Genomic DNA, 27,848 nt, shown 5'->3' with positions numbered 1-27,848 from the left:
GTTGGGGGGAATCGAAGGGATGGGAATGTTGGGAGAGATGGGAATCTTGGGAAGGGATGGGAAGGATGAGAATATTGGGAGAGGGATGGGAACAATGAGAGGGATCCAGAGGGATGGGAATGTTGGAGAGAGATGGAGGGACGGGGAGGGATGGGAAGGATGGGAATATGGGAGAGGGATGGGAATGATGGGAAGGATGGGAAGGATGGGAATGTTGGAGAAAGATGGAGGGATGGGAACTGTGAGAGGGAATAGGAGGGATGGGAATGTTGGGAGGGATGGGAATGTTGGGAGGGATGGGAAGGATGGAGAGGGATGGGGAGGGATGAGAAGGATGGGAATGTTGGGAGAGATGGGAAGGGATGGGAATGTTGGAGAGGGATGGGAATGTTGGAGAGAGACGGGGAGGGGTGGAGAGAGATGGGAATGTTGGGAGGGATGGGAAGGGATGGGAATGTTGGAGAGGGATGGGAATGTTGGAGAGAGACGGGGAGGGGTGGAGAGAGATGGGAATGTTGGGAGGGATGGAACAGTGGGAAGGAATCAGAGGGATGGGAATGTTGGGAAGGGATGGGAATGTTGGGAGGGATGGGGGGGGATGGAAAGAGATGGGAATGTTGGGAGGGATGGAAGAGTGGGAAGGAATCAGAGGGATGGGAATGTTGGGAGGGATGGGAACAACCGGAATATGGGAGGGATGGGGAGGGATGGGAATGTTGGGAGGGATGGGAATGTTGGAGAGAGACGGGGAGGGATGGAGAGAGATGGGAATCTTGGGAAGGGATGGGAAGGATGAGAATATTGGGAGAGGGATGGGAACAATGAGAGGGATCCAGAGGGATGGGAATGTTGGAGAGAGATGGAGGGATGGGAACTGTGAGAGGGAATAGGAGGGATGGGAATGTTGGGAGGGATGGGAATGTTGGGAAGGGATGGGGAGGGATGGAGAGAGATGGGAATGTTGGGAGGGACGGAACAGTGGGAAGGAATCAGAGGGATGGGAATGTTGGGAGGGATGGGAACAACCGGAATATGGGAGGGATGGGGAGGGATGGGAATGTTGGAGAGGGATGGGAATGTTGGAGAGGGATGAGAGGGATGGGAACAATGGGAAGGAATCAGAGGGATGGGAATGTTGGGAGGGATGGGAACAATCGGAATATGGGAGGGATGGGGAGGGATGGGAATGTTGGAGAAAGATGGGGAGGGATGGAGAGAGATGGGAATCTTGGGAGGGACGGAACAGTGGGAAGGAATCAGAGGGATGGGAATGTTGGGAAGGGATGGGAATGTTGGGAAGGGATGGGAATGTTGGGAGGGATGGGGAGGGATGGAGAGAGATGGGAATGTTGGAGAGGGATGAGAGGGATGGAGAGGGATGGGAACAATGGGAAGGAATCAGAGGGATGGGAATACTGGAGAGAGGGCTGGGAACAATGGGAGGGACGGGAATGTTTGGAGAGGGATGGGAGGGATTCGGAGGGATGGGAAGGATGGAGAGGGATGGGAATGCTGGAGAGGGATTTGGAAGGATGAGGAATGTTGGAGGGGGATGGGAACAGTCGGAGGGATGGAAGGGATGGGGAATATTGGGAACATTTGGGAATATTGGAGAGGGATGGGGAGAGACGGAAGCGACAGAACAATGGGAAGGATGGGGAATGGTTGGGAATGAATTGGAATGTTTGGGAATGATTGGGAATGTTGGGAATGTTGGGGAGGGAGGGGAACAGTGGGAGGGATTGGGAATATTGGGAATGTCGGGAATATTGAGGAGGGATGGGAAAGAAAAAAACAGGAATGATGGGGAGGGATGGGAACGATGGGAATGACGGGAATACTGGGAGGGAACGGATCCCTGCTGGGAAAACCGGGAATACCGGGAGGGAAGGGATCTGGAGTTGGGATCACTGGGAAGGGATGGGATCCTGCCAGGAACGCCTTGGACACCCTGGATCAACTGGATCACCAGGAAAGAGCGGATCCATGCCGGGATCACCGGCAGGGAATGGATCCAGCGCCGGGAAGGCTTTGGGAATCCATTCCATAGGAAGACAATTCCCAGAGCAGCTGGGGCTGCCCCTGGATCCTGGGAATGTCCAAGGAAAGCTCGGAGCAGCCTGGGATGGTGGGATTGGAATGGGATGGGATTGAAGGTCCCTGGATCCCATCCCAAACCATTCTGGGATTCCGGGATTTGGGAGGCTCCGGGTCCATCCCGAGGGATTTTTCTGGAAGTTGGGGCTGGAAAAGGGAAGGGAGACCCTTCCTGCAGTGCCGAGATTCCCAGGGAAACCCCTGGATCCCAAAATTCCTTTGGATCCAATGCCAGGCTGGGAGAGCTGGGAATGGAGGGAATTCCCTGGGAAAGGGGAGATGGGGGTGGGATTTTGGGAATTGGGAATTCCCGGCTGGGCTGGAATTCCCAGAGCAGCTGCGGCTGCCCCTGGATCCCGGGAATATCCAAGGAAAAGCTTGGAGCAGCCTGGAATTGCGGGAATTGTCCCTCTGTCCCCTCCCAGCTGGAATTCCGCTCCCAGAATCGATTCCGTAGGGAGACAATTCCCAATTCCCAAGCGTTTTCGTGCTTCCCAAATCCCGGATCCAGCCGTGGAATTGCGGGATGGGATTCATGGAATCCCGGAAAAAGCTGGGAAAGCTCCGGGCTGGAGCGGCGCCGTTCCATGGAAATGGGAATGGGGAGGGAGGATGGGAAGGGAAACTCATCCTGGAAAGGTTTCCCTGGAATTCCCGAGCCTCTGGAATTGTCTGGGATCAGCTCCCGTTTCCAGGGAGCGCCGGGAATATCCCGTGATCCTGGAAAGGTTCAGCTGGGAAGGGAATTCCCAGAATTCCCAGAATTCCATCCCATTCCGTGATCCCAGGCTGCTCCAACCCGGCCTTGGAAGCTTCCAGGGATCCCGGGGGGATCCGTGATCCCATTCCAAGGCCAAAAATGGCTTGGGAAAGGCTGAATTCCATGGGAAACTGGGAATTCTGCCTGGAGCAGACCCGAGGGGCTCGGCGGAGCCGCTTTTCCCATTCCATGGGGAAAAAAAAAGCTGGGATTTGGGAATTCTCCCGGCTGGGAGCGGGGAGAGGGGCCGGGCTGGAATTCCAAAGACTGGGATTGGGCGGAATTCCGGCTCCGTTCCCACCCGAGCCATTCCAGGATTTTCCCATGGAATTTCCAGCCCTGGAGGTATCCGAGGAATCCCCAGAATTCCAGCCCTGCTCACCTCGTTTTTCCTGCCTCGGGAATTCCATGGATTTGGGGATTCCTCCAGCAGCCTCAGGAATCCAAAAATTCCCGGGGAGCCGAATCCCTCTCCGACCATTCCGACATTCCCCGGGACGCTTTTCCCTCTGGAATAACCGAGCGGATCCAGGATTTCCCTTCCCGATTTCCCCCTTTTCCTTTGGAATCCCGGGATTTGGGTCGGAAAAGGCTTTCGGGATCATTCCCGAACATTCCCGTTATCCCACATCGCTCCGGGTTTTTCTTTTTTCCTGGAATTCTTTCCAGGGTGGCTTTTTTCCTGCTTTTCCCCAAACTTTGGGAATGTGGGCGGAGCGGGATCGGCGTCACCGGGAATGTGGGCGGGTTCCAGGTGCCTCGGGAAGCGTGGGAGCCGGGATGAATCACGGCTCCATCCATTCCCGCCCATTCCCGGGATTCTAAAAAGAGCTGGAATTGCCGGGGGCGGCGCCCAGAGCGACTCCCACCTTTAACTCCCGCCGCTCCGGAGGGAACGAGAATTCCCAGGATTCCCACTCCTCTTCCAGGTTTTCCGCTCAGCCGTGGCCACCGAAGGCTGGGATGGCCTTCGCTGGGAATTCCTTTTCCATGGGTTTTCCATGAGTTTTCCAAGGGTTTTCCGGAGTTTTGCCAGATCCAAACCCGATCTTTAACTCCCGGCATTCCACAGGGAGGGGGAAAATTCCAGCTCCCATTCCCAATCCCATTCCTGGTCCCATTCCCAGTCCCATTCCCAATCCCATTCCAGCTCCTGTTCCAGGTTTTCCACTCAGCCTCAGCCACCAAAGGCTTCTCCAGGAATTCCTTTTCCATGAGTTTTCCATGAGTTTTCCATTGTTTTTCCTGATCCAAAGCCGACCTTTAACTCCCGGCATTCCACAGGGATGGGGAAAATTCCCGGTCCCATTCCAGGTCCCATTCCCGGGATTCCCGCTCCTCTTCCTGATTTTCCGCTCAGCCACGGCCACCGAAGGCTGGGATGGTGGTGGATTCCTTTTCCATGGGTTTTCCATGAGTTTTCCAAGGGTTTTCCAGAGTTTTGCCGGATCCAAACCCAATCTTTAACTCCCGGCATTCCACAGGGACAAGGAAAATTCCTGTTCCCATTCCCAATCCCATTCCTGGTCCCATTCCCAGTCCAATTCCGGCTCCCATTCCCAGTCCCATTCCAGTTCCTGTTCCAGGTTTTCCGCTCAGCCTCGGGCACCAGAGGCTTCTCCAGGAATTCCTTTTCCAAGAGTTTTCCATTGTTTTTCCTGATCCAAACCTGACCTTTAGCTCCCGGCATTCCACAGGGATGGGGAAAATTCCCGTTCCCATTCCCAATCCCATTCCTGGTCCCATTCCCAGTCCCATTCCCAGTCCCATTCCCAATCCCATTCCTGGTCCCATTCCAGCTCCTGTTCCAGGTTTTCCGCTCGGCCTCGGGCACCAGAGGCTTCTCCAGGAATTTCTTTTCCATGAGTTTTCCAATCCTTTTCCAATCATTTTCCAGAGTTTTTCCTGATCCAAACCCGACCTTTAACTCCCGACATTCCACAGGGACGAGGAAAATTCCCGGTCCCATTCCCAGTCCAATTCCAGCTGGAATTCCAATGGAAACTCAACCCCTTTGGGCAGGGAAATTCCAGCTTTGGAAACTCGGGAAGGAATTCCCGGATTTCCAGAGGGATGGGAGAAGAGGGAACAACACCAAGGAAATCTCAGGAATTACAGGAGAAATCCAAGGAAAACTTTTCCCATTGGAAACTCAGCCCTGTGGAATTCCCAGCCTCGGAAATGCGGGAAGGAATTCCCAGATTTCCTGTAAAAAATGATTCCACAATTCCCAAATTCCATAATCCCGTCATTCCTGCCACCAACATTCCAGCATTTTCCATCTCCCCGCCTTTTTCCAGCCCTGGCATTCCAGGAGCAAGAATTCCCGGTTTTCCAGGGAATTCCTCTCCCTGATCCCGCCACAAATCCGGGATCGGCTCCGGCTCCCGATTTTTCCCCTTCCCGCCTTTAATTCCCGAATTAATTTGGAGCTTCCTCAATCCTTTCCTTTCATTCCCAAGGCGATTCCCGCCGGGATTTCCCTTCCGGAAAAAGCCGGGTTCGGATCCGTCCCCTCCGGGTGGATTTTCCCGTTTTTCCCATTCCCAGATTTTGGGAATGACGGGAATTTTGGGATCATCCAGCACATCCCGGCTCCTGCCTTTGAGGGATTCCCGATTCCAAAGGAAACCCGGGAATGCCGGGAATTCCATCCCGGCCGAGTTTTTCCGTCCCCGATCCGGATTTATCCCGAAATTCCCGGGGATTCCGAACCGCTCCATGATCCCACTGAATCCCTGGGAATTCTGGGATCCCAACTTTTCCCAAACCATTCCCAAAGGATTTTCGGGATCAATCCAAACCCTCCCTGTGGATCCAATCCCACTCCGGCCTCTTCCCAATTTTTTTCCCTTTAAATTCCCTTTAAATTTGCTTTGAGCCGAGGAATTCCCGGATCCACGGAATTCCGGGAATCTCGGAGCCCATCCGTAACGTTTTCCTGCTTTTTTTGAGCTCCTTATCCCAAATTTTCCTCCCCCTGGGCATTCCCGGCTCCAAGGGATTTGTGGAATTTTGGGATCTTCCCAAGTTTTTCTCTCCCCGGAATTCCTCTTCCTGCCCCATTCCTCTGTCGGAATTCCGGCGCTTCCCGGTGAAAATTCCCGGTGAAAATTCCCAGGAATTCCAACTCATGGCCAAGAGCCCCTCCTGGTGTTTTCCCAGGATGAGATTCCCGAAGGAAATCCCGGGATTTCCTTGGATTCAATCCCGCCTTTCCTTGGAATTTCGCTTCATCCGGGAATTCCCGCTTTTTTCCCGCTCTTCCCACGATCCCAGCAGGGATTTTCCGGAGTTTCCTTCCATTTTTCCCTCTTATTTTTTCCCTCTTTCCCGATTTTTCCGACAGGAACGGCCCCGGAGCAGCAAATCCCAGGAATTCCGAGGATCTCCTCCAATTCCTCGGAGCTGGGAATTCTCCGGGAAGCAAAATTCGGGATAAGGAGCTCAAAAAAAGCAGGAGAATGTTGCGGATGAGCTCCGTGATTCCCGGAATTCCACGGATCCGGGAATTCCAGAGCTCCCAAACCCAACATTCCCAAAGCCACAATCAGGGAATGTCGCCCTGCCGGCCGCATTCCCAAATTTTCCCGGAATCTTGGATTCTCCCCTGGAAATCCAGGCGGGAACGGGGAAACATTCCCAGAATTCTCCGGAATTTTGGATCCTCCACTGGGATGGGAAGGGGAAAAATTCCCAGAATTCTCCAGAACTTCGGATTCTCCGTCGGAACGCGAGTCGGGCATGAGGAAAAATTCCCAGGAATTCCCGGAATGTTGGAATATCAACCAGGAAATGCAGCAACATTCCCAGAATTCCCAAAAATCTTGGATCTCCAGAGACTTCCCCCCTTCTTCCCGGAAAAAATCCCCTTCCTACGGAATTCCGGAGCTCGGTGAGGAAAAGGGCGGGATTTTCCCGCGGGAAGGAGAATTCCCGGAATTTCCAGAATTCCCTGAATTCCCGGAATTCCCGGAATTCCCGGGAGCGGCTCCTTACCTGTGGGAGGTGAAGTTGTCGTAGGATCCGACGGTGTAGTGCCGGAAAAGCCGCTTGGTCCGGTCTTCCCTGGTTTCTGCGGGAAAAAATCCACGGAATTCCGGATTATTCCCGGTTTTTCCTCCCCGGGGAGGAGCAAAAGCCGGGAATTCCCGGTGGGAATTTCTCAGCGGATGAGGAGAATCCGTGGGGGGGAGAGGCCCTCGTGTGGCCGAGGAATTCTTGGGAATGTCGGAGCCGTTCCCAGGAATCATCCAGGGGGGAAATTCCAGAGGAATTCCCGGCTGGAATGAGGCTCCGACCTATTCCTGTTTCCTTCCTTTTTTTTTGGGAAGAGCTGGGAATGCTCCTGGGAATCTGGAGGTCACCGGGAATGCCAAGGAAAACTGGGAATGAGGGAGAAGCCGGCGCTGATCCCGAGGGAGGGAAAAGCCGGGAATGATCCCTCCGGAGTTTTCCAGACTTTTCCCAGCTCGGATTCCAGAGGGGAATTCCAAGGAAAAGGAGGAATTTGGGAAGCTCCGGCTGGGAGTGAGGAGAAGGGAGGAGCTGAGGAGGAAATCGGGAAAGGATTCCTGGAGGGAAAAGGGGAATGGGAAAAAATGGGAAAAATATGGGAAAAAAATGGGAAAAAATGGGGAAAATGGGAAAAATGGGAAAAATGGGGAAAAAATGGGGAAAAATGGGAGAAAATGGAAAAAATCAGGGAAAATGGGGAAAAATGGGAGAAAATGGAAAAAATGAGGGAAAATGGGGAAAAATGGGGAAAATGGGGAAAAATGGGGAAAAAATGGGGAAAAAATGGGGAAAAAATGGGGAAAAAATGGGGAAAAAATGGGGGAAAAAAAAATGGGGAAAAAAAATTGGGAAAAAATTGGGAAAAAATGGGAAAAATGGGGAAAAATGGGAAAAAATGGGAAAAATGGGGAAAATGGGGAAAAATGGGGAAAAAATGGGGGAAAAAATGGGGGAAAACGGGAAAAGGGGAAAAATGGGGAAAGAATGGGGAAATGGGGAAAAATGGGGAAAATGGGAAAAATGGGGAAAGAATGGGGAAATGGGGGAAAACGGGGGAAAATGGGAAAATGGGGAAAATGGGGAAAGAATGGGAAAAAAATGGGAAAAAATGGGAAAAATGGGGAAAATGGGGGAAAAAATGGGGAAAATGGGGAAAAATGGGGAAAAATGGGGAGAAAATGGGAAAAAATGGAAAAGGGGAAAATGGGAAGAAAGGAAAGAGGGGAAGAGAGGGAGGGAAGGAAAATCTGGGAAAGAGGAGGGAAAAGGGAGGGAAGGAGGGAAGGAATTCCCAGCAGATCCCAAATTTCCAGTGAATCCCGAATTCCCAGCAGATCCCGACAGCTCCATGATCCCATCCAGCCCTGGCACTTCCCATTCCAACAGGAATTCAGGAATTCCAGAATTCCCTCCTCCCGCTCCGGCCATTCCGGCCCTTCGGAATTGCCCATCCCCCTCCCTGCTCTGCCCCCCCTCCCCGATCCTGAGGATCCTGGATCCCGTTCCCAAGGAAAAGCCGGGAATTCCGGGCTCTCTACTCATCCCTCAGGATCCAATTCCCGTCTATCCCTGGAGTCTGGAACCATTCCCAGTCCCTCCAACCCTTGGAAATATTCCCAATATTCCAAACATTCCCAATATTCCAAACATTCCCAATATCCCCAAATATTCCCAATATCCCCAAATATTCCAAATAGTCCCACTTTTCATCTTTCCCGCGGCTTCTCCAGGCCCTGGAAGCCACAATTGGATCATCCCGGATTTTTCCTCTTTTCCAGGTTGGAAAATCCAAATTTTCCCCGTTTTCCCTCTGCTCCCATCCCAATAAATCCCAAATTTTCCATTCCCTGATGATGGATCCATGACCAGATCCCTCGGGATCCCATTCCCACAATTCCCTCCCTTCCCACCCCACCAAAGGAGCTCTCCCAATGATTCCCGGGGGAATTCTGCTGGAATTCTGGGATTTTTCACCTGACCAATCCCAATTTTCCCAGTTTTCCCTCTGCTCCCATCCCAAACCCTTCATTCCCTGATTATGAATCCATGACCAGATCCCTCGGGATCCCATTCCCACAATTCTCTCCATTCCCACCCCACCAAAGGAGCTCTTCCCGTGATTCCCTCAGGAATTCCGGCTGGAATTCCGGGATACTGACCCTGTCCACCTGACCAATCCCAGTTTTCCCAGTTTTCCCTCTGCTCCCATCCCAACCCATCCCAAACTCCCCATTCCCTGACAATGGATCCATGATCGGAATCAATCCCTTAGGATCCCATTCCCACAATCCCAAGGGGTTTGTGCTCCAGTGATTCCCTCGGGAATTCCGACTGGAATTCCGGGATACTGACCCTGTCCACCTGACCAATCCAAATTTTCCCAGTTTTTCCTCTGTTCCCATCCCAACCCATCCCAAACTCTCCATTCCCTGACGATGAATCCATGACCAGATCCCTCGGGATCCCATTCCCACCATTCCCACCCCACCGAAGGAGCCCTCCCCGTGATTCCCTCGGGAATTCCGGCCGGAATTCCGGGATACCGACCTTGCCTGGAGTCGTACTGGCGCATCTGCACCTCCTCCACGCATTCCGCCGGGAACCAACCGCTCCTGCCCTTCACGGAGCCTTCCCAGAATCCGCCCTCGCCGATGCTCAGCACTGCGGGAAACGGGATCGGGAATCAGCGGCAATCCCGGGAAAACGGGATCCGGAGCCCCGCCCGGAATCCGGGAACCAGCGCTGGAGGGAACGGGAAAGGGAATGGGAGTGGAATTCCCAGGTTTTTGCCGCGCTGGATGCTGGAATTCCTGTTGTTTTCACGCTCTGGATGCGGGAATTTCAAAATTCCTGATTTTTCACACTCTGGATGTTCAAATTCCCGAATTTTCCCCACTCTGGAGGCCAAAATTCCAAATATTCCCACTCCAGATACCCAAATTCCCAACAAATTCCCAAATTCTCCCACTCTGGATGTCCAAATTCCTGAATTTTCACACTCTGGATGTCCAAATTCCCAAATTGTGCCATTCCAGGTCCCCAAATCCCACATTTCCCAACTCTGGATACCAAATTCCTGATTTTTCCCACTCTGGATACCCAAATTCCCAAATTCTCCCCTTCTGGATGTCCAAATTCCTGAATTTTCCTACTCTGGATGTCCAAATTCCTGAATTTTCCCACCCTAGAACCCAAAATTCCCAAATTTTTCTACTCTGGATATCCAAATTCCCAAATTGTGCCACTCCAGGTCCCCAAATCCTGAATTTCCCCACTCTGGATGCCAAAATTCCCAGATCTTCCTGTTCTGGATGCTGAAATTCCCAAATTCTCCCATTATCAACATCCGAATTCCCAAATTTTCCCACTCTGGATGACAAAATTCCCAAACTCTGCCACTCCAGATCCCCAAATCCCGCATTTCCCAGTTCCGGATACCCAATTCCTGATTTTTCACACAAATTCCCAACATTTTCCAACTCTGGATGCCAAAATTCCCAAATTCTCCCATTCTCAATGTCCAAATCCTGAATTTTTCCACTTTGGATGCCAAAATTCCCAAATTCTCCCATTCTCAATGTCCAAATCCTGAATTTTTCCACTTTGGATGCCAAAATTCCCAAATAGTGCCACTCCAGATCCCCAAATCCCAAATTTTCCCACTCTGGATGTCCAAATTCCTGAATTTTCCCACTCTGGATGCCAAAATTCCCAAATTTTCCCGCTCTAGATGCTGAAATTCCTGAGTTCTCCCATTCTCAATGTCCAAATTCCTGAATTTTCCCACTCTGGATGCCAAAATTCCCAAATTTCCCCACTCTGGATGCCAAAATTCCCAAATTTTGCCACTCCGGATCCCCCAATCCCAGCAGCCCCTTCCTGCTGCTCTCCAGGTGGGAATTCTCTCCGGAGATTCCAGAATTCCAGAGGTCGGAAAAGCTCCCCTGGACGAGCCCCAGCTGGGCCCGATCCCAACTCGGAGTGGAATTCCAGGAATTCCTTGGATTCCTCCAGGAACGGTGACTCCAAACCTTCCTGGGCCGCCCCTGCCGAGGCCTGAGCGCCTTTTCCATGGAAAAATTCCCAAAAAATCCCATCCCTGCCTCCCCTGGGCCCCACTCCCACTTTTCCCGGAGCTCATTCCCGGCAGCGGATCCCGATCCCAAGGCCGAGGTTGGGCAGATCCCAAAATTCCGCCGATTTTCTGGAATCCTGGAATGGTTTGGGCAGGAAAGGACCTCCAATCCCAGCGAATTCCAAGGGAGGGAAAATTCCCGTTATCCCGGAGCTTTGGACGCTGCCAGGGATGGAGGAGCTGCTGCCAGGGCTGGGAAATCTGGGAATGTTCCTCTGGAGAAGGGAAGGATCCAGGGAGAGCTTCCAGAACATTCCAGGAGAGCCGGGATTTGGGAAAGGCCTGGAGGGACAGGACACAGGGAACGGCTCCAGATTGGAAAAGGGGAATTTGGGAAGGAATTCCCGGCTGGAATGGAATTCCCAGAGCAGCTGCGGCTGCCCCTGGATCCCGGGAATGTCCAAGGAAAGCTCGGAGCAGCCTGGGATGGTGGGATTGGAATGGGGTGGGATTGAAGGTCCCTGGATCCCATCTCAAACCATTCCGGGATTCCGGGATTTGGGAGGCTCCGAATCCATCCCGAGGGATTTTTCTGGAAGTTGGGGCTGGAAAAGGGAAGGGAGACCCTTTTGGGAGGCAGCCCCCAGAGTGGGAACGGGAGCAGGAACGGCTCCGGAGACAATTCCTGGATCCATCGGCTCCCGAGGCTCATTCCAGAGCCATTCCCAGATCCATTCCCGGTGCTGATTCCCGGATCCATCCGGATCCATCCAGATTCATTCCCAGGATCAATTCCCGGATCCATCCAGGGTGGGAACGGCTCCCGGGGCTCATTCCAGAGCCATTCCTGGATCCATTCCCGGTGCTGATTCCCAGATCCATCCGGATCCATCCGGAGTGAGAACAGCTCCCAAGGCTGATCCTGGGATCCATCTGGATCCATCCGGATCCATTCCCAGGATCCATTCCCAGATCCATGCACAGCCATTCCGGGATCCATCCGGATTCATTCCCGGGACTGATTCCCGGATCCATCCGGATCCATCCAGATAAATTCCTGGGGCTCATTCCAGAGCCATTCCCGGATCCATTCCCGGTGCTGATTCCCGGATCCATCCGGATCCATCCGGAGTGGGAACAGCTCCCAAGGCTGATCCTGGGATCCATCCGGATCCATCCGGAGCCATTCCCAGGATCAATTCCTGGATCCATCCAGACCCATTCCTGGGGCTCATTCCCAGATCCATCCGGATCCATCCGGAGTGGGAACAGCTCCCAAGGCTGATCCTGGGATCCATCCGGATCCATCCAGAGCCATTCCCAGGATCAATTCCTGGATCCATCCAGACCCATTCCCGGGACTGATTCCCAGATCCATCCGGATCCATTCCTGGGGCTCATTCCCGGATCCATCCAGATCCATCCGGAGTGGGAACAGCTCCCAAGGCTGATCCTGGGATCCATCCGGATCCATCCGGATCCATTCCCAGGATCAATTCCCAGATCCATCCACAGCCATTCCGGGATCCATCCGGATCCATTCCCGGATCCATTCCCGACCCTCATTCCACACCCGGGTCAGGATTCCCTGCAGAATTCCCTGCTGGAATTCCAGGCCCTGTGGGATGAGGACGGGAAGCGTCAGAAGAGGCAGGAAAAGAGGGAATGGCTGCGGAAGGAAAGGAGAATCCAGGGGAAAAGGGCGGGAAAGGAGGGAAGGGCCGATTTCAGCAGGATTTAGGGAATATTTTTCCATGGAAAAGGGAAAACCCCGGATCCCAAAATTCCTTCCGGGGAGGCCGGAATTCCAAAGGGACCCCAAGCGGGAATTTTCCAGGGGGAGCCGTTGGGAGCGGAGCAGCGGGAATGGAGGAAAATCTGGGATTTGGGATCGTTCCAAGGAACCTTTGGAGATCCTGAGAATTTTTATCCCCAAAAAGAAAAAAAAAGCCCCGGAGGAGCCCGGGAGGATTTTGCTGTTTGGCTTTTCCTTGGATTTGTTTTTCCTTGGATGCCTCCAGGCAGGATTGAATTCCCGGGAATCTTCTGGGAATTCTCTGGGATGTATTTCCGGATGCCTGAAAAAATTTGGGATTAGCTCTGACGGATCGGCAGGAACGGGAACCGGGATAAAGCTGGGAAAGGTCGGGAGAAAGGCGGGAATGGGGCAGAAATCCCACAGGAATTCCCGGATTTTATTCTTTTCCTTTTTAGGAATTCTGGGATGGTTTGGTTGGGAATGGAGCTGAAATCCCACGGAATTCCAGGGGCGGGGACAATTCCCGCCGTTCCAGGCTGCTCCAAGATTTCCTCGGACATTCCCGGGATCCAGGGGCAGCCCCAGCTGCTCTGGGAATTCCAACCCAGCCGGGAATTCCCAATTCCCAACATCCCACCCCCATCTCCCCTTTCCCAGGGAATTCCCTCCATTCCCAGCTCTCCCAGCCTGGCATTGGATCCGAAGGAATTTTAGGATCCAGGGGCTTCCCTGGGAATCTCGGAATTCCAGGAATTCCTTCCCAAATCCCACCCCAATTCCCCTTTCCCAGTGGGATCCATTCCCTGTGTCCTGTCCCTCCAGGCCTTTCCCAAATCCCGGCTCTCCTGGAGCCCCTGGAATGTTCTGGAAGCTCTCCCTGGATCCTTCCCTTCTCCAGGAGAACATTCCCAGATTTCCCAGCCCTGCTCCAGCTCCTTCTCCCAGCGCTCATTCCCTGAATCCCCCGGGATTTTTCCCAGGCTTTTCCAGGAGTTTTCCCAGAATTCCCGAGCTCTGGAAAAGAGGGAAGAGCAGCCGGAGCCGCCTCCCTTTTCCCAAGGAAAACAGGGATGGAAAAGGAGTCAGGGATCCAAGGAAACCCGGCCCGGCTGCTCCAAACTTTTCCCGGGAAAAGGAGGAGAAGGAGCCGTGGGAATTCAGGGAATCCCTTCGGAATCCGCGGGAAATCCGGGATGTCTTGGACGGATTGAAGGCGGAAATTCCTCGGCAAATCCAGCCTGGGAAAAATCTGGGATGCGATTCCAGCCTGAGGGGATTTTCCCAATTCCCTCCCGCTCCAGGAAAAATCTGGGATCGGGAAAAGGAGGGATTGAGGAATCCCTCGGGATCGATCCCAGCTGGAAAAGAGCGGGATTTGGGAATTCCCCATCCGGAAAAATCCCAGGGAGAGGGAGCCCTCGGCATCTTCAGGGAAGGAATTCCCAGAATTCCGGAGCTCCATGGGAAGCCCTGGGAATGTTGGATCCCGGCCAGAATTCCCAGAGAATCTCACAAAAAAAAATCCCATGGAAAAGCTGGATCCGCGTTCCTTAAAAGCTGCGGAAAACCGGAATCCGAATCCCTTAAAAACTGCGGAAAACCTGGATCCAAATCCCTGAAAAACCATGGAAAACCTGGATTCACATCCCTGGAAAACCTGGATCCGCATCCCACAAAACCACGGAAAACCTGGATCCACATCCCTGAAAATCCATGGAAAACCTGGATTTGCTTCCCTTAAAATCCACGGAAAACATGGATCCGAATTCCTTAAAATCCATGGAAAACCTGGATCTGAATTCCTTAAAATCCATGGAAAACCTGGATCCAAATTCCTTAAAATCCATGGAAAACCTGGATCTGAATTCCTTAAAATCCATGGAAAACCTGGATCCGAATCCCCACAAAACCCTGTAAAACCCGAATTTGCATCCTGTAAAAATCATGGAAAACCTGGATCCACATTCCTTGAAATCCATGGAAAACCTGGATCCAAATCCCTCCCAAAACCCTGGAAAACCTGGATTTGCATCCATGGAAAACCACGGAAAACCTGGATCCACATCCTTTAAAATCCATGGAAAACCTGGATCTGAATTCCGCCCAAAACCCTGGAAAATCTGGATTTGCATCCCACAAAAATCATGGAAAACCTGAATCCACATTACTGAAAATCCATGGAAAACCTGGACCCAAATCCCTTGAAATCCATGGAAAACCTGAGTCCACACTCCTCAAATTCCTGGAAAAATTGGATCCGCATCCCACAAAACCACGGAAAACCTGGATCCACATTCCTTAAAATCCATGGAAAACTTGGATCTACAATGTCCCAAAACCACGGAAAACCTGGATTTGCATCCTGTAAAAACCATGGAAAACCTGGACCCGCATTCCTTAAAATCCATGGAAAACCTGGATCCGAATCCCCACAAAACCCTGTAAAACCTGGATTTGCATCCCTTAAAATCCATGGAAAACCTGGATCCAAATCCCCACAAAACCATGGAAAACCTGGATTTGCATTCCATAAAAATCATGGAAAACCTGGATCCGAATCCCTCCCAAAATCCATGGAAAACCTGGATTTGCATCCCTCAAAAAATCACGGAAAACCTGGATCTACATTGTCCCAAATCCATGGAAAACCTGGATCCACATCCCCGAAAATCACAGAAAACCTGGATTCACACCCCACAAAACCCTGGAATTTTTTGGGATCAGCTCCGCCCCATCCGGCGCTTCCCGATCCTCCCATCCCCGGATCCGGGATCAGATTTCCAGGATCGGATTTTCCCCGCTTCGGGAATTCCAAATCCGCTCCGAGAGCGCCAGGAATTGCGTCCCAACATCCCGGATCCCACGGAATTCCCACAGAATTCCCATGGAATTCCCGATCCAGGATTCCCCTCCCAATTCCCATTCCGGAATTTTCCCAGGAGGCGTCTCCTGGATTTTCTGGGAATTTTAGGACAGGGAAACTTTGGGAATGGCAGGAAAAGCGGGATGGGAGAGGGAGATCCCGCCGGTCCCGATCCCATCCGGAATAAACAGCGGGGAAAAGAGGGAAAAACCGGGAAAAGCGCCACAAAAAAAAAAAAAAAAAATCCTGGAAAATTCGCTACAGCGAGGGAAAAAAAGTGGGGAAAAAGGGAAAAAAGCTGGGAAGGGAAAAAAAATTCCAAGGAAAAATTCCATAGTTACCGACTTCCCGGAGCTGCTGGTCTGGAGCGTGGATGGGAATGGAAAAGAGAAGAAAAACATGGAAAAGAGAAGAAAAACATGGAAAAGAGATAAAAAAACCCCATGGAAAATGAGCGGAGGTGCAAACGGAACAGCAGGGAATGAAAATCCCGGGAATTCTCCCCTGGAATGTTGGCCAGGGCAGAGCACGGAAAATCCTGAAATTCCAAAGCAAAATCCCAAATTTTCATCGGAATTCCGGGTCAGGATCATGGAAAATCCCTAAAAACGAACCCAAGATCCCAAATTCCTTTGGAATTCCAAGTCAGGACCACAGAAAATCCCTAAATCCCAACACAAGATCCCAGATTTTATTTGGAATTCCAGGTCAGGACCATGGAGAGCTCCGGAAAACCCAACAAAGATCCCAAATTTCTTTGGAATTCCAAGTCAGAGCATGGAAAATCCCTAAATCCCAACACAAAATCTGAAATTTCTTTGGAATTCCAAGTCAGAACCAGAGAAAATCCCTAAAAACCCAACACAAGATCCCAGATTTTATTTGGAATTCCAGGTCAGGACCATGGAGAGCTCCAGAAATCCCAACACAGGATCCCAAATTTCATCGGAATTCCTGGTCAGAATCTTGGATAATCCCTAAATCCCTACATAAAATCCAAAATTTCTTTGGAATTCCAAGTCAGAACCAGAGAAAATCCCTAAAAACCCAACACAAGATCCCAGATTTCTTTGGAATTCCAGGTCAGAATCTTGGAAAATCCCTAAAAAACCACCCCAAGATCCCAAATTTTGGTTGGAATTCCAAGTCAGGATCATGGAAAATCCCTAAAAATGATCCCAAGATCCCAAATTCCTTCGGAATTCCAGGTCAGAGCATGGAAAACCTCTCCAAACCCCAAAATGATCCCGAATTTGGATGGAATTCAAGGTCAGGATCTTGGAAAATCCCTAAAAACGAACCCAAGATCCCAAATTTCTTTGGAATTCCGGGTCAGGATCATGGAAAATCCCTAAATCCCAACAAATATCCGGAATTTCTTTGGACTTCCAGGCCCGAGCATGGGAAAACCGCTCCAAATCCCAACAAAACTCCGGAATTCCATCAAATCCCAAATCCAAGCTCCCCTTCCAACCCAACCCGGCCAAAATTCCAGCCAAGATCCGAAGGAAACCTCGGAATTCCTGACTTTTCCACACTGGAAAACTGCCCCAAGATCCCGGAGGAGGCTGAAATTCCAGCCAGATTCCCGATCCGTGAAAACCCAGCTCTGGGAATTCCCGCTTTTCCCGGGATCCCTCGGGGATTCCCGATTCCCTCTGGAATTTTCCCGCCGGAAAACCGGGAGAGCTCCGAGAAAACCGGGAAAAAGAGCAGAATTAACGAGCAATTCTCGGATTTTGGGATGGGAATCGAGGCCGGCTCAGATTCCGGAATATTCTCCCGGATTTCCCAAATTCCGGCTGGGAATTCGGGATCGCTCGGAGCTCCTCCGGATTCCAGGTGGGAATAAAAATTCCCAGGGATTTTTCCGGAGCCAAGGAAGGAGCAAATCCAGCTCGGAATTCCCAGGAAAATCCTGAAACCATTCCCAAAAAATTTCCCATTCCTGAGGTGTTTTGGGGATGGTTTTTTTTTGGGAATATCCCAGAATTTTGGGATCGCCGACGGAATTCCCGTGGGAAAAGGGAGATTTTTTTCCAGAGGAAAATTCCAGGATTAAAATCTGGGATTAAAATCCAGGAATTTCAGGAAGATCCAAACCCATCCTTAAAATTATCCCTTAAAAAATTCAAACGACAGGAGGGAATTTTGGGAATTCTTCTGGAAAATTCCGGGAATTTTCCCACTAAATTGAAGATTTCTGCATCCAAAGGGATTTTCCCACCGGAAGCGTTTCCCGCTCCGGCCCCAGATCCCAAAATTCCGGGCTCTGATTCCCAAAATGCTCCATGAAATGATCCCAGGGATCGGAAAAGCTTCAGCCTGGAAAAATGGGATTTTTATGGAATTTTGTTCCTGAAAATTCCAGGGAAAATCCCTTTTTTTTTTAAATCTGGAATTCCCAGAATTCCGGCTCCGGGAATGAATTCCAGGAAGGGATTTGGGGCCAGGGAAAAGTTTTCCAATGGATCCAAGTGGGAAAATTCCCATTCCAGAGGCTCCGATCTCCCTTTTTTTTTTCCCAAAGGAAAAGATTCATCCAAAGCCAAAAAATGTGGGAATTTTGTCCCAAAAAATTGTGGGATAAAGGAAGGAAATGCAGGAATTTTGTCCCTAAAAATGGAGGGGAAAAAATGGGAAATGTGGGAATTCTGTCCCAAAAAAATGGCAGGAAAAAAGTGGGAAATGTGGGAATTCTGTCCCAAAAAAGGTTGGAAAAAATTGGGAAATGTGGGAATTCTATCCCAAAAAATGGGGGGGGGAAAAATAGGAAATGCGGGAATTTTGTCCCAAAAAAGGTTGGAAAAAAGTGGGAAATGTGGGAATTTTGTCCCATAAAATTGTGGGTAAAAAAAATGGGAAATGTGGGAATTCTGTCCCAAAATAAATGTGGGAAATAAATGGGAAATGTGGGAATTCTGTCCCAAAAAAAATGTGGAAAAAAGGAAGGAAATGTGGGAATTTTGTCCCAAAAAAAGGTGGGAAAAAAATGGGAAATGCGGGAATTCTGTCCCAAAAAAAAATGGAGGGGAAAAAAATGGGAAATGTGGGAATTTTATCCCAAAAAAATGGTGGGAAAAAATTGGGAAATGTGGGAATTTTGTCCCTAAAAATGGTGGGAAATAAATGGGAAATGTGGGAATTCTGTCCCAAAAAATTGTGGGTAAAAAAAATGGGAAATGTGGGAATTCTGTCCCAAAAAAATGGTGGGAAAAAATTGGGAAATGTGGGAATTTTGTCCCAAAAAATTGTGGGAAATAAATGGGAAATGTGGGAATTCTGTCCCAAAAAATTGGGGGAAAAAAGGGAAAATGCGGGAATTTTGTCCCCAAAAAAATGTGGAATGAAGGAAGAAAATGTGGGAATTTTGTCCCAAAAAAATGGAGGGGAAAAAATGGGAAATGCGGGAATTCCGTCCCAAAAATCCGAGGTTTGATGGAATCTCCCTCTCTCGGCACCAAGGATTTTTCCAGGGATAACCGATGAGAATTCCCAAGGTTTTCCCAGATTCCAGGAACCAACGCCATTTTTTTGGGGAATTTCCTGGAATAATCCTGGATATTTCCGGGATTTTCTGATTTTTTTTTTTTTCATCCAGGCGTTTTCCAAATTTTTTTTGGGGGAATTTCAGGAACTCCGGGACGGCTCCAACGGATCCCGACCGAGGAATTCTCGGTTTGCGCCAAATAAGGAAAAAATTCCATGAAAATCGGGGATAAAAAAAATTCCGGGAATTGTCCTGAGCCAGGAACTTCCCTGCGGATGTGGAAATTCCACGATTCCAACAAAATTTCCCGACAAAATTCCCAAAATTCCCACCAATCCATCCCTAAATCCCGAGTTTTTTTCATTTTCCCACCTCTTTATATCCGGCTGAGAATTTTTCCTCAGAATTCCAGGGAGGAAATTCGGGATTTCGGGAAGTTCGAAGTGGAAAATTCCGGCAAATTTGGGCTGAAATCCCAAAAATCCCGATGGAAAAATCCCGGCCTGACCCAAAACGAGGGAATTTTTAAGCCGGGAATTAATTAAAAAAAAAAAAAAAAAGGGAATTTTGGGACAGATGGAATTCCCGAGGGGTCGGAAAATTTTCCCAGCGGAATCTTGGCCTCTTCCCAATCCTTCCCCAGCGACCTTCCCGAAGGGAAAATCGGGAGCTGGAGGAGAAATTCTGGAGCCTGGGAAGGAGGGGAAAAATTCCCCGGGAATTTCGGTGCGGATCCAGGGAAAAGCGGCTGGAAAATGGGAATTTGGGATGGGGAAGGAGATCCCGGAGCGAATCCAGAGGAAGATCCGGGAAAATTCGGGGATGGAGATGGGAGGGAAATCTGGGAATGTTCCTCTGGAGAAGGGAAGGATCCAGGGAGAGCTTCCAGAACATTCCAGGGGCTCCAGGAGAGCCGGGATTTGGGAAAGGCCTGGAGGGACAGGACACAGGGAACGGCTCCAGATTGGAAAAGGGGAATTTGGGAAGGAATTCCCGGCTGGAATGGAATTCCCAGAGCAGCTGGGGCTGTCCCTGGATCCCGGGAATGTCCAAGGAAAGCTCGGAGCAGCCTGGGATGGTGGGATTGGAATGGGGTGGGATTGAAGGTCCCTGGATCCCATCCCAAACCATTCCGGGATTCCGGGATTTGGGAGGCTCCGAATCCATCCCGAGGGATTTTTCTGGAAGCTGGGGCTGGAAAAGGGAAGGGAGACCCTTCCTGCAGTGCCGAGATTCCCAGGGAAACCCCTGGATCCCAAAATTCCTTTGGATCCAATGCCAGGCTGGGAGAGCTGGGAATGGAGGGAATTCCCTGGGAAAGGGGAGATGGGGGTGGGATGTTGGGAATTGGGAATTCCCGGCCGGAATGGAATTCCCAGAGCAGCTGGGGCTGCCCCTGGATCCCGGGAATGTCCGAGGAAAAGCTTGGAGCACCTGGAATGGCGGGAATTATCCCTGCCCTTGGAATTCCATGGGAATGTTCTCACGGATAGGGATGAGATCCATCCCCCCCCCTCCCCTCCCCCATCATTCCAGGATCCCCTCAGCCGGAATTCCTGGAATTCCTGGAATTCCAGCTTCCCATCCTCACCCAGCAATTCCTTTCATTCACAAACACTTTCCCGCATTTCCGGCTCCCATTTTTTTCCCTCCAATCCCGAAATTCCCATTCCCAGGAATCTCCAACATCCCCCAGATGGTTCTGGAATCCCGGAATTCCCAAAATTCCCAGACCCTCCCCCCCCCACCCCCGAATTCGAGGATCCGGGATTTTCCCGCTATTCCCACCAGGAATTCCCCATTTCCCAAATCCACGGAATCTCATCCCGAGATTCCCCAAAAAAACCCCAGAACCACGGATCGGCCTCTCCGAGCTTTTCCTGGAGAAATTCCAGGCGGGAAAGGATCGGATTCGGGCTCTTCCGATCCTCCCGAAATCCGGGAATGATCCAGCGGGAAGCGATTCCCGCTCCTCCTCCTCCTCCCGCTTCCCACGGCTCCGATTTTTCCCTGGAAAACTTTGGGATGAGGAAGCGAATCCCAAAGATTCCGGGAGCGCGAGGGAAAAACATCGGGAAAAAAAAGTGGGAAAAACATCGGGGGGAAAAAAAAAAATCAAACCGCGGGGGGAAAAAGCGGATCCCGGGAATCCTTCCCGGATCCCGGAATTCCGCGTCCCGGGAATGCTCATCCCGAAATTCCCCACGGGAAATCCCTCGGAAATTCCACGGGAATCGTCCCTTTTTTTCTAATGGAAAATAAATCCATGGGATATTCCGGAGGATCCCGGAGGATCCCAAAGGATTCCAGGGGATCCCGGAGGATCCCGGAGCGGAGATTCCAAGCTGGGAATATTCCCGGTCTCTTTTTCCCACCGGAGCCTCCCAGAATTCCAGAGGAATCCATTAAAAAAATCCCAGAGGAGGGAGAGGAGGAAAAGATCCAGGAATTTTTCAGGGGGGGGGGGCGGAAAAAATTACGGAATTCTCGGGATTTCTCTTGGAATTCCGGCCTGGCAGAATTCCCGTTTATCCGGGAAAACGCGGATCCGGAAGAGGAGACTGGGAAAGGAGGAAGGAACTCCCGGCCTGAGGGGGGTGGGAATTCAGGATTTGGGGATTCTTCGGGATTTGGGAATTCTTTGGGATGTGGGAATTTGGGATGTGGGAATTCAGGATGTGGGAATTCGGGATTTGGGAATTCTTGGGGATGTGGGAGTTTGGGATTTGGGAATTCGGGATTTGGGAATTCTTTGGGATTTGGGAGTTTGGGATTTGGGAATTCGGGATTTGGGAATTCTTGGGGATTTGGGAATTATTGGGGATGGGGGAATTATGGATGCAGGAATTCTTTGGGATGGGGGAATTATTTGGGATGTGGAAATTCTTTGGGATGTGGAAATTCTTTCGGATGTGGAAATTCTTTCGGATGTGGAAATTATTTGGGATTTGGGAATTGGGGATGTGGGAATTCTTTGGGATTTGGGAATTCTTTGGGATGTGGAAATTCTTTGGGATTTGGGAATTCTTTGGCATGTGGGAATTCAGGATGTGGGAATTATTGGGGATTTGGGAATTGGGGATGGGGGAATTATGGATGTGGGAATTGGGGATTTGGGAATTCTTTGGGATATGGGAATTCTTTGGGATTTGGGAATTCTCTGGGATATGGGAATTCTTTGGAATGGGGGAATTCTCTGGGACTTGGGAACTCTTTGGGATGTGGGAATTTGGGATGGGGGAATTATTGGGGATGGGGGAGTTCAGGATTTGGGAATTATTTGGGATTTGGGAACTATTTGGGATGTGGGAATTGGGGATTTGGGAATTATTGGGGATGTGGGAATTCTTTGGGATTTGGGAATGATTGGGGATGTGGGAATTCTTTGGGATTTGGGAATTCTTTGGGATTTGGGAATTCTTTGGGATGTGGGAGAGGAGCTGGGATGGGCAGCGGGGACGTGAGACCAGGGAAAAACGGGAATGGGAACAATGGGAATGGCGGGAATGGGAACAACGGGAATGGGAACAACGGGAATGGGAACAAAAGGAGCCGGAGCCGCGGCCCCAAAAACGGAAGGGGAACCCCAAAAACTGGGATAGGGAACCCAAAATCAGGAGAGAGACCCCAAAAACCGGGATGGGGAACCCCAAAATCAGGAGAGGAACCCCAAAAACTGGGATAGGGAACCCAAAACCAGGAGAGAGACCCCAAAAAATGGGATAGGGAACCCAAAATCAGGAGAGAGACCCCAAAAAATGGGATAGGGAACCCCAAAAACCGGGAGGGGGAACCCAAAAGTGGGAAGGGAAACCTAAAACAGGGAGGGGAAACCCCAAAATCAGCAGGGAGACCCCAAAATCAGGAGAGGGAACCCCAAAATCAGGAGGGGGAACCCCAAAAATCAGCAGGGAGACCCCAAAATCAGGAGGAGAGACCCTAAAATCAGGATGGGGGGACCCCAAAACCCAGATGGAGACCCCATAACCAGGATGGCGACCCCAAAACCAGGATGGGGGGACCCCAAAACCCGGATGGAGACCCCAAAACCAGGATGGGAGGACCCCAAAACCAGGATGGGGGGACCCCACAGCCCCACAGGTGGTTGAAGACCCCAAAGTTCTGCAGCCCCATAACCACACCGGACACCCCAAAAGCTGCAGCCCCATAACCAGACTGGAGACCCCAAAACCAGGATGGGGACCCCAAAACCCGGATGGAGACCCCAAAACCAGGATGGAGACCCCAAAACCAGGATGGAGACCCCAAAACCAGGATGGAGACCCCAGAGTTCTGCAGCCCCACAGATGGGCTGGAGACCCCACAGTTCTGCAGCCCCATAACCAGACTGGGGACCCCATAACCAGGATGGAGACCCCATAACCAGACTGCAGACCCCATAACAAGGATGGGGACCCCAAAACCAGGATGGAGACCCCAAAAGCTGCAGCCCCATAACGGGGCTGGAAACCCCAGAGTTCTGCAGCCCCATAACCAGACCGGAGACCCCATAACCAGGATGGAGACCCCACAGTTCTGCAGCCCCCTAACCAGACTGAAGACCCCATAACTGGACTGGAAACCCCACAAAGTTGCAGCCCCACAACCGAGCTCGAGACCCCACAGCCCCACAGGTGGGCTGGAAACCCCAAAAGTTGCAACCCCATAACCGGGATGGAGACCCCCACAGCCCCACAACCAAATTTGAGACCCCCACAACCAGGATGGGAACCCCACAAAGCTGCAGCCCCATAACCGAGCTTGAGACCCCACAGTTCTGCAGCCCCATAACCAGGATGGGGACCCCATAACCAGGCTTGGAACCCCACAAAGCTGCAGCCCCACAACCGAGCTCGAGACCCCAAAATTCTGCAGCCCCACAAGCAGACCGGACACCCCACAGTTCTGCAGCCCCATAACCAGACTGGAGACCCCAAAAGCTGCAACCCCATAACTGGGCTGGAAACCCCAGAGTTCTGCAGCCCCACAACCAGGCTGGAGACCCCATAACCAGGATGGGAACCCCACAGCCCCACAAGCAGACCGGAGACCCCATAACCAGACTGGGGACCCCATAACCAGACTGGAAACCCCACAAAGTGCAGCCCCACAACCGAGCTCGAGACCTCACAGTTCTGCAGCCCCATAACCAGACTGGGGACCCCATAACCAGACTGGAAACCCCACAAAGCTGCAGCCCCACAACCGAGCTCAAGACTCCACAGCCCCACAGGCACGGATGGGAACCCCATAACCAAGATAGGAACCCCACAAAGCTGCAGCCCCACAGATGGGCTGGAGACCCTAAAACCAGGATGGGAACCCCAAAAGCTTCAGCCCCACAGGTGTTTCAGAGACCCCACAGTTCTGCAGCCCCATAACCAGGCTGAAGACCCCATAACCAGACTGGAAACCCCACAAAGCTGCAGCCCCACAGCTGAGCTGGACACCCCCAAAATTCTGCAGCCCCACAAGTAGCCCGGACACCCCACAGTTCTGCAGCCCCACAACCAGACTGGAGACCCCATAACCAGGATGGGAACCCCACAAAGCTGCAGCCCTACAGGTGGCTCCGAGACCCCAAAGCCTCACAGCCCCATAACCAGACTGGAGACCCCATAACCAAGATAGGAACCCCATAAAGCTGCAGCCCCACAGATGGGCTGGAAACCCCACAGTTCTGCAGCCCCATAACCAGACTGGAAACCCCACAAAGCTGCAGCCCCACAACCGAGCTCGAGACTCCACAGCCCCACAGGCACGGATGGGAACCCCATAACCAGGATGGGGGCCCCACAAAGCTGCAGCCCCACAGCTGAGCTGGACACCCCCAAAAGCTGCAGCCCCACAAGTAGCCCGGACACCCCACAGTTCTGTAGCCCCATAACCAGACTGGAAACCCCACAAAGCTGCAGCCCCACAACCGAGCTCGAGACTCCACAGCCCCACAGGCACGGATGGGAACCCCATAACCAAGATAGGAACCCCACAAAGCTGCAGCCCCACAGATGGGCTTGAGACCCCACAGCCCCATAACCAGACTGGAGACCCCAAAAGTTGCAGCCCCACAGGTGGGCTGAAAACCTCACAACCCCGCAGCCCCACAGATGGGCTGGAGACCCTAAAACCAGGATGGGAACCCCAAAAGCTTCAGCCCCACAGGTGTTTCAGAGACCCCACAGTTCTGCAGCCCCATAACCAGGCTGGAGACCCCATAGCCAAGATAGGAACCCCACAAAGCTGCAGCCCCGCAGCTGAGCTGGACACCCCAAAAGCTGCAGCCCCACAAGCAGACCGGACACCCCACAGTTCTGCAGCCCCATAACCAGACTGGAAACCCCACAGTTCTGCAGCCCCCTACCCAGACTGGGAACCCCACAGTTCTGCAGCCCCACAACCGAGCTCGAGGCCCCACAGCCCCACAGGTGGCTCGGAGACCCCACAGGTGGCCCTAATCCCCCCACACCTGAGCGCTCCCCCCATCCCAGCCGCAGCTCCGCCAGTGCCGCATCCAGCGGGGCCGCGGGGATCGCCCGCCCCTGCTCCCGCCCTCCCCGGCCGCTCCCGCCGCTGGCCCCGTGCCCGGCCCGGGGTCCCGGTGCTCATCCCGGGGTCCATCCCGGGGTCCCGGTGCTCATCCCGAGGTCCATCCCGGGGTCCCGGTGCCCGGCCCGGTGCCCATCTCGGGGTCCATCCCGGGGTCCCGGTGCCCATCCCGGGGTCCCGGGGTCCCGGTGCCCATCCCGGGGTCCATCTCGGGGTCCATCCCGGGGTCCCGGTGACCATCTCGGTGCCTATCCCGGGGTCCATCCCGGGGTCCCGAGGGTCCATCCCGGGATCCATCCCGGGGTCCCGGTGCCCATCCCGGGGTCCCGGCGTCCATCCCAGTGGCCCTTCCGCTGTCCCGGTGCCCCTCCCGATACCCCTCTGCCCATCCCGGTGCCCCTCCCGGGATCCCGGTGCCCATCCCGGTATCCTGGTACCCACCCCGGTATCCCTCTGCCCCTCCCGCCGCCCCTCCCGCTGCCCCTCCCGGTGTCCCGCCGCCCCTCCCGCTGTCCCGCTGTCCCCGCTCACCCTTGACGGCCTCTCCCCGGTTGAGCTGGATCTCTCCCTCGCCCTGCGGCGCGTAGCTCTTCACCACGATGAACTTGCGGCCGGGCACGGCGCTGTAAAGCTTCCGCTTGGGCCCGCGCAGCGGAGCGGGAGCGGCGCGGGGCGCGGGCCCCGCACCGGGGCCGCCGGGGGGGGGCCCGGCGGGGCCACCGGGGCTGTAAACGAACACGTAGGTGACGGTGCTGACGGGCGGCGCCTCTCGGCTCGCCCCGCCGCGCCCCGCGGCTTGCGCCATGACCGGGGATGGAGATGTGGGGAAGGGGGGGAGAAGCCCCCGCGGGGCTCAGCGCGGCCCCGGCGGTGCCGCCGAGGTCGGAGCGGCACCGGCTGCGGGGCGGGCGCCGCTCGCCACCGCCGGTTCCCCCATGGCGCAGCAGCGGCGCCGCCCGGGCCGCGCTCCGCTCCGCTCCCTCCGGCGCACCATGGCCCGGGGCAGGTGGGGCCCGAGCCCGCGGCTCCTCCCCCGGCGGGCGGGGACGGGGACGGTGCCGGACCGGCCGCCCCCGCTGGCGCCGCCGCCCCCGCTGGCGGCGCGGGCGCGACCCCGCTGGTGGTGCCGGGGGTGGGGTGGTGATGGGGATGATCCCGGTCCTCGTTCTCATCCTCGTTCTCATCCCGTCCTCATCCTCATCCTGATCCCCATCCTCATCCTCATCCCAATCCCGGTGCCGGTCCTAGAGCTGATCCCCGTCCTCATCCTCATCCCGGTGCGGGTCGATCCCCGTCCTCATCCTCATCCTCATCCCAATCCCGGTGCCGGTCCTAGAGCTGATCCTCGTCCTCATCTTCATCCTGATCCCCATCCCCGTCCCCATCCCGGTACCGGTCCTGGAGCTGATCCTCATCCCCGTCCTCATCCTCATCCCAGTCCCGGTGCCGGTCCCGGGGTTGATCCCCCTCACCATCCTCATCCTCATCCCCATTCCCGGTACACATCCTCATCCCGATCCCGATCCCGGTCCCGGTCCCGGTCCCGGTCCCGGTCCAAGTCCCTGTCCCGATCCCGATCCAAGTCCCAATCCCGGTCCCAATCCCGGTCCCGGTCCCTGTCCCTGTCCCTGTCCCTGTCCCGGTCCCGGTCCCAGCGCGGCGGGGGCCGTCCGGAGCTGCCCCCTGGCGGCCGCTGCCGGCGCTGCCCCAGGGAGAGAGCGGGAACGGGAATGGGAACGGGAGTGGGAATGGGAATGGGAATGGGAATGGGAATGGGGATGGGGATGGGAATGGGAATGGGGATGGGGATGGGAATGGGAATGGGAATGGAAATGGGAATGGGGATGGGAATGGGAATGGGGACGGGAATGGAAATGGGAATGGGGATGGGAATGGGAATGGGGACGGGAATGGGAATGGGAATGGGGATGGGAATGGGAATGGGGATGGGAATGGGAATGGGGATGGGAATGGGAATGGGAATGGGGATGGAAGTTGGAGTGGGAATGGGATCAGGAATGGGAACGGGAATGAGATCAGGATTGGGAATGGGGATGGGAATGGGAGCGGGTGTGGGTGTGGGAATGGGGATGGGATGGGAGTGGGGATGGGAGCAGGAATGGGAAAGGGAGTGGGAATGGGAATGGGATCAGGATTTGGAATGGGGATGGGAATGGGAACGGGAATGAGATCAGGATCAGGATCAGGTGTGGCATCAAGATCGGGATGAGAGTGAGATCC

General features: G+C 53.2%; 1 protein-coding gene across 4 annotated transcripts in view; it reads right to left on the bottom strand.

The window, feature by feature from the left end:
* SHANK3 (SH3 and multiple ankyrin repeat domains 3) overlaps positions 1-27,848 on the bottom strand; it is a 158,855-nt gene that overhangs the window by 69,456 nt on the left and 61,551 nt on the right. For all 4 annotated transcript variants that reach the window (XM_088054770.1, XM_088054771.1, XM_088054774.1 and 1 more), the window contains 3 exons: positions 26,139-26,332; positions 9,422-9,535; positions 6,857-6,932 (listed from right to left, as the gene is read on the bottom strand). In XM_088054770.1, the coding sequence (XP_087910896.1) occupies positions 6,857-6,932; positions 9,422-9,535; positions 26,139-26,332 (384 nt within the window). The remainder of the gene's footprint in view (positions 1-6,856; positions 6,933-9,421; positions 9,536-26,138; positions 26,333-27,848) is intronic.

This window comes from Pseudopodoces humilis, chromosome 5, assembly GCF_049639895.1.
Source record: "Pseudopodoces humilis isolate 2021_Gansu_Grassland_sample_001 chromosome 5, ASM4963989v1, whole genome shotgun sequence".
NCBI classification, from domain to species: Eukaryota; Metazoa; Chordata; class Aves; order Passeriformes; family Paridae; genus Pseudopodoces; species Pseudopodoces humilis.
This window is presented reverse-complemented; position numbering and strand designations above follow the sequence as displayed.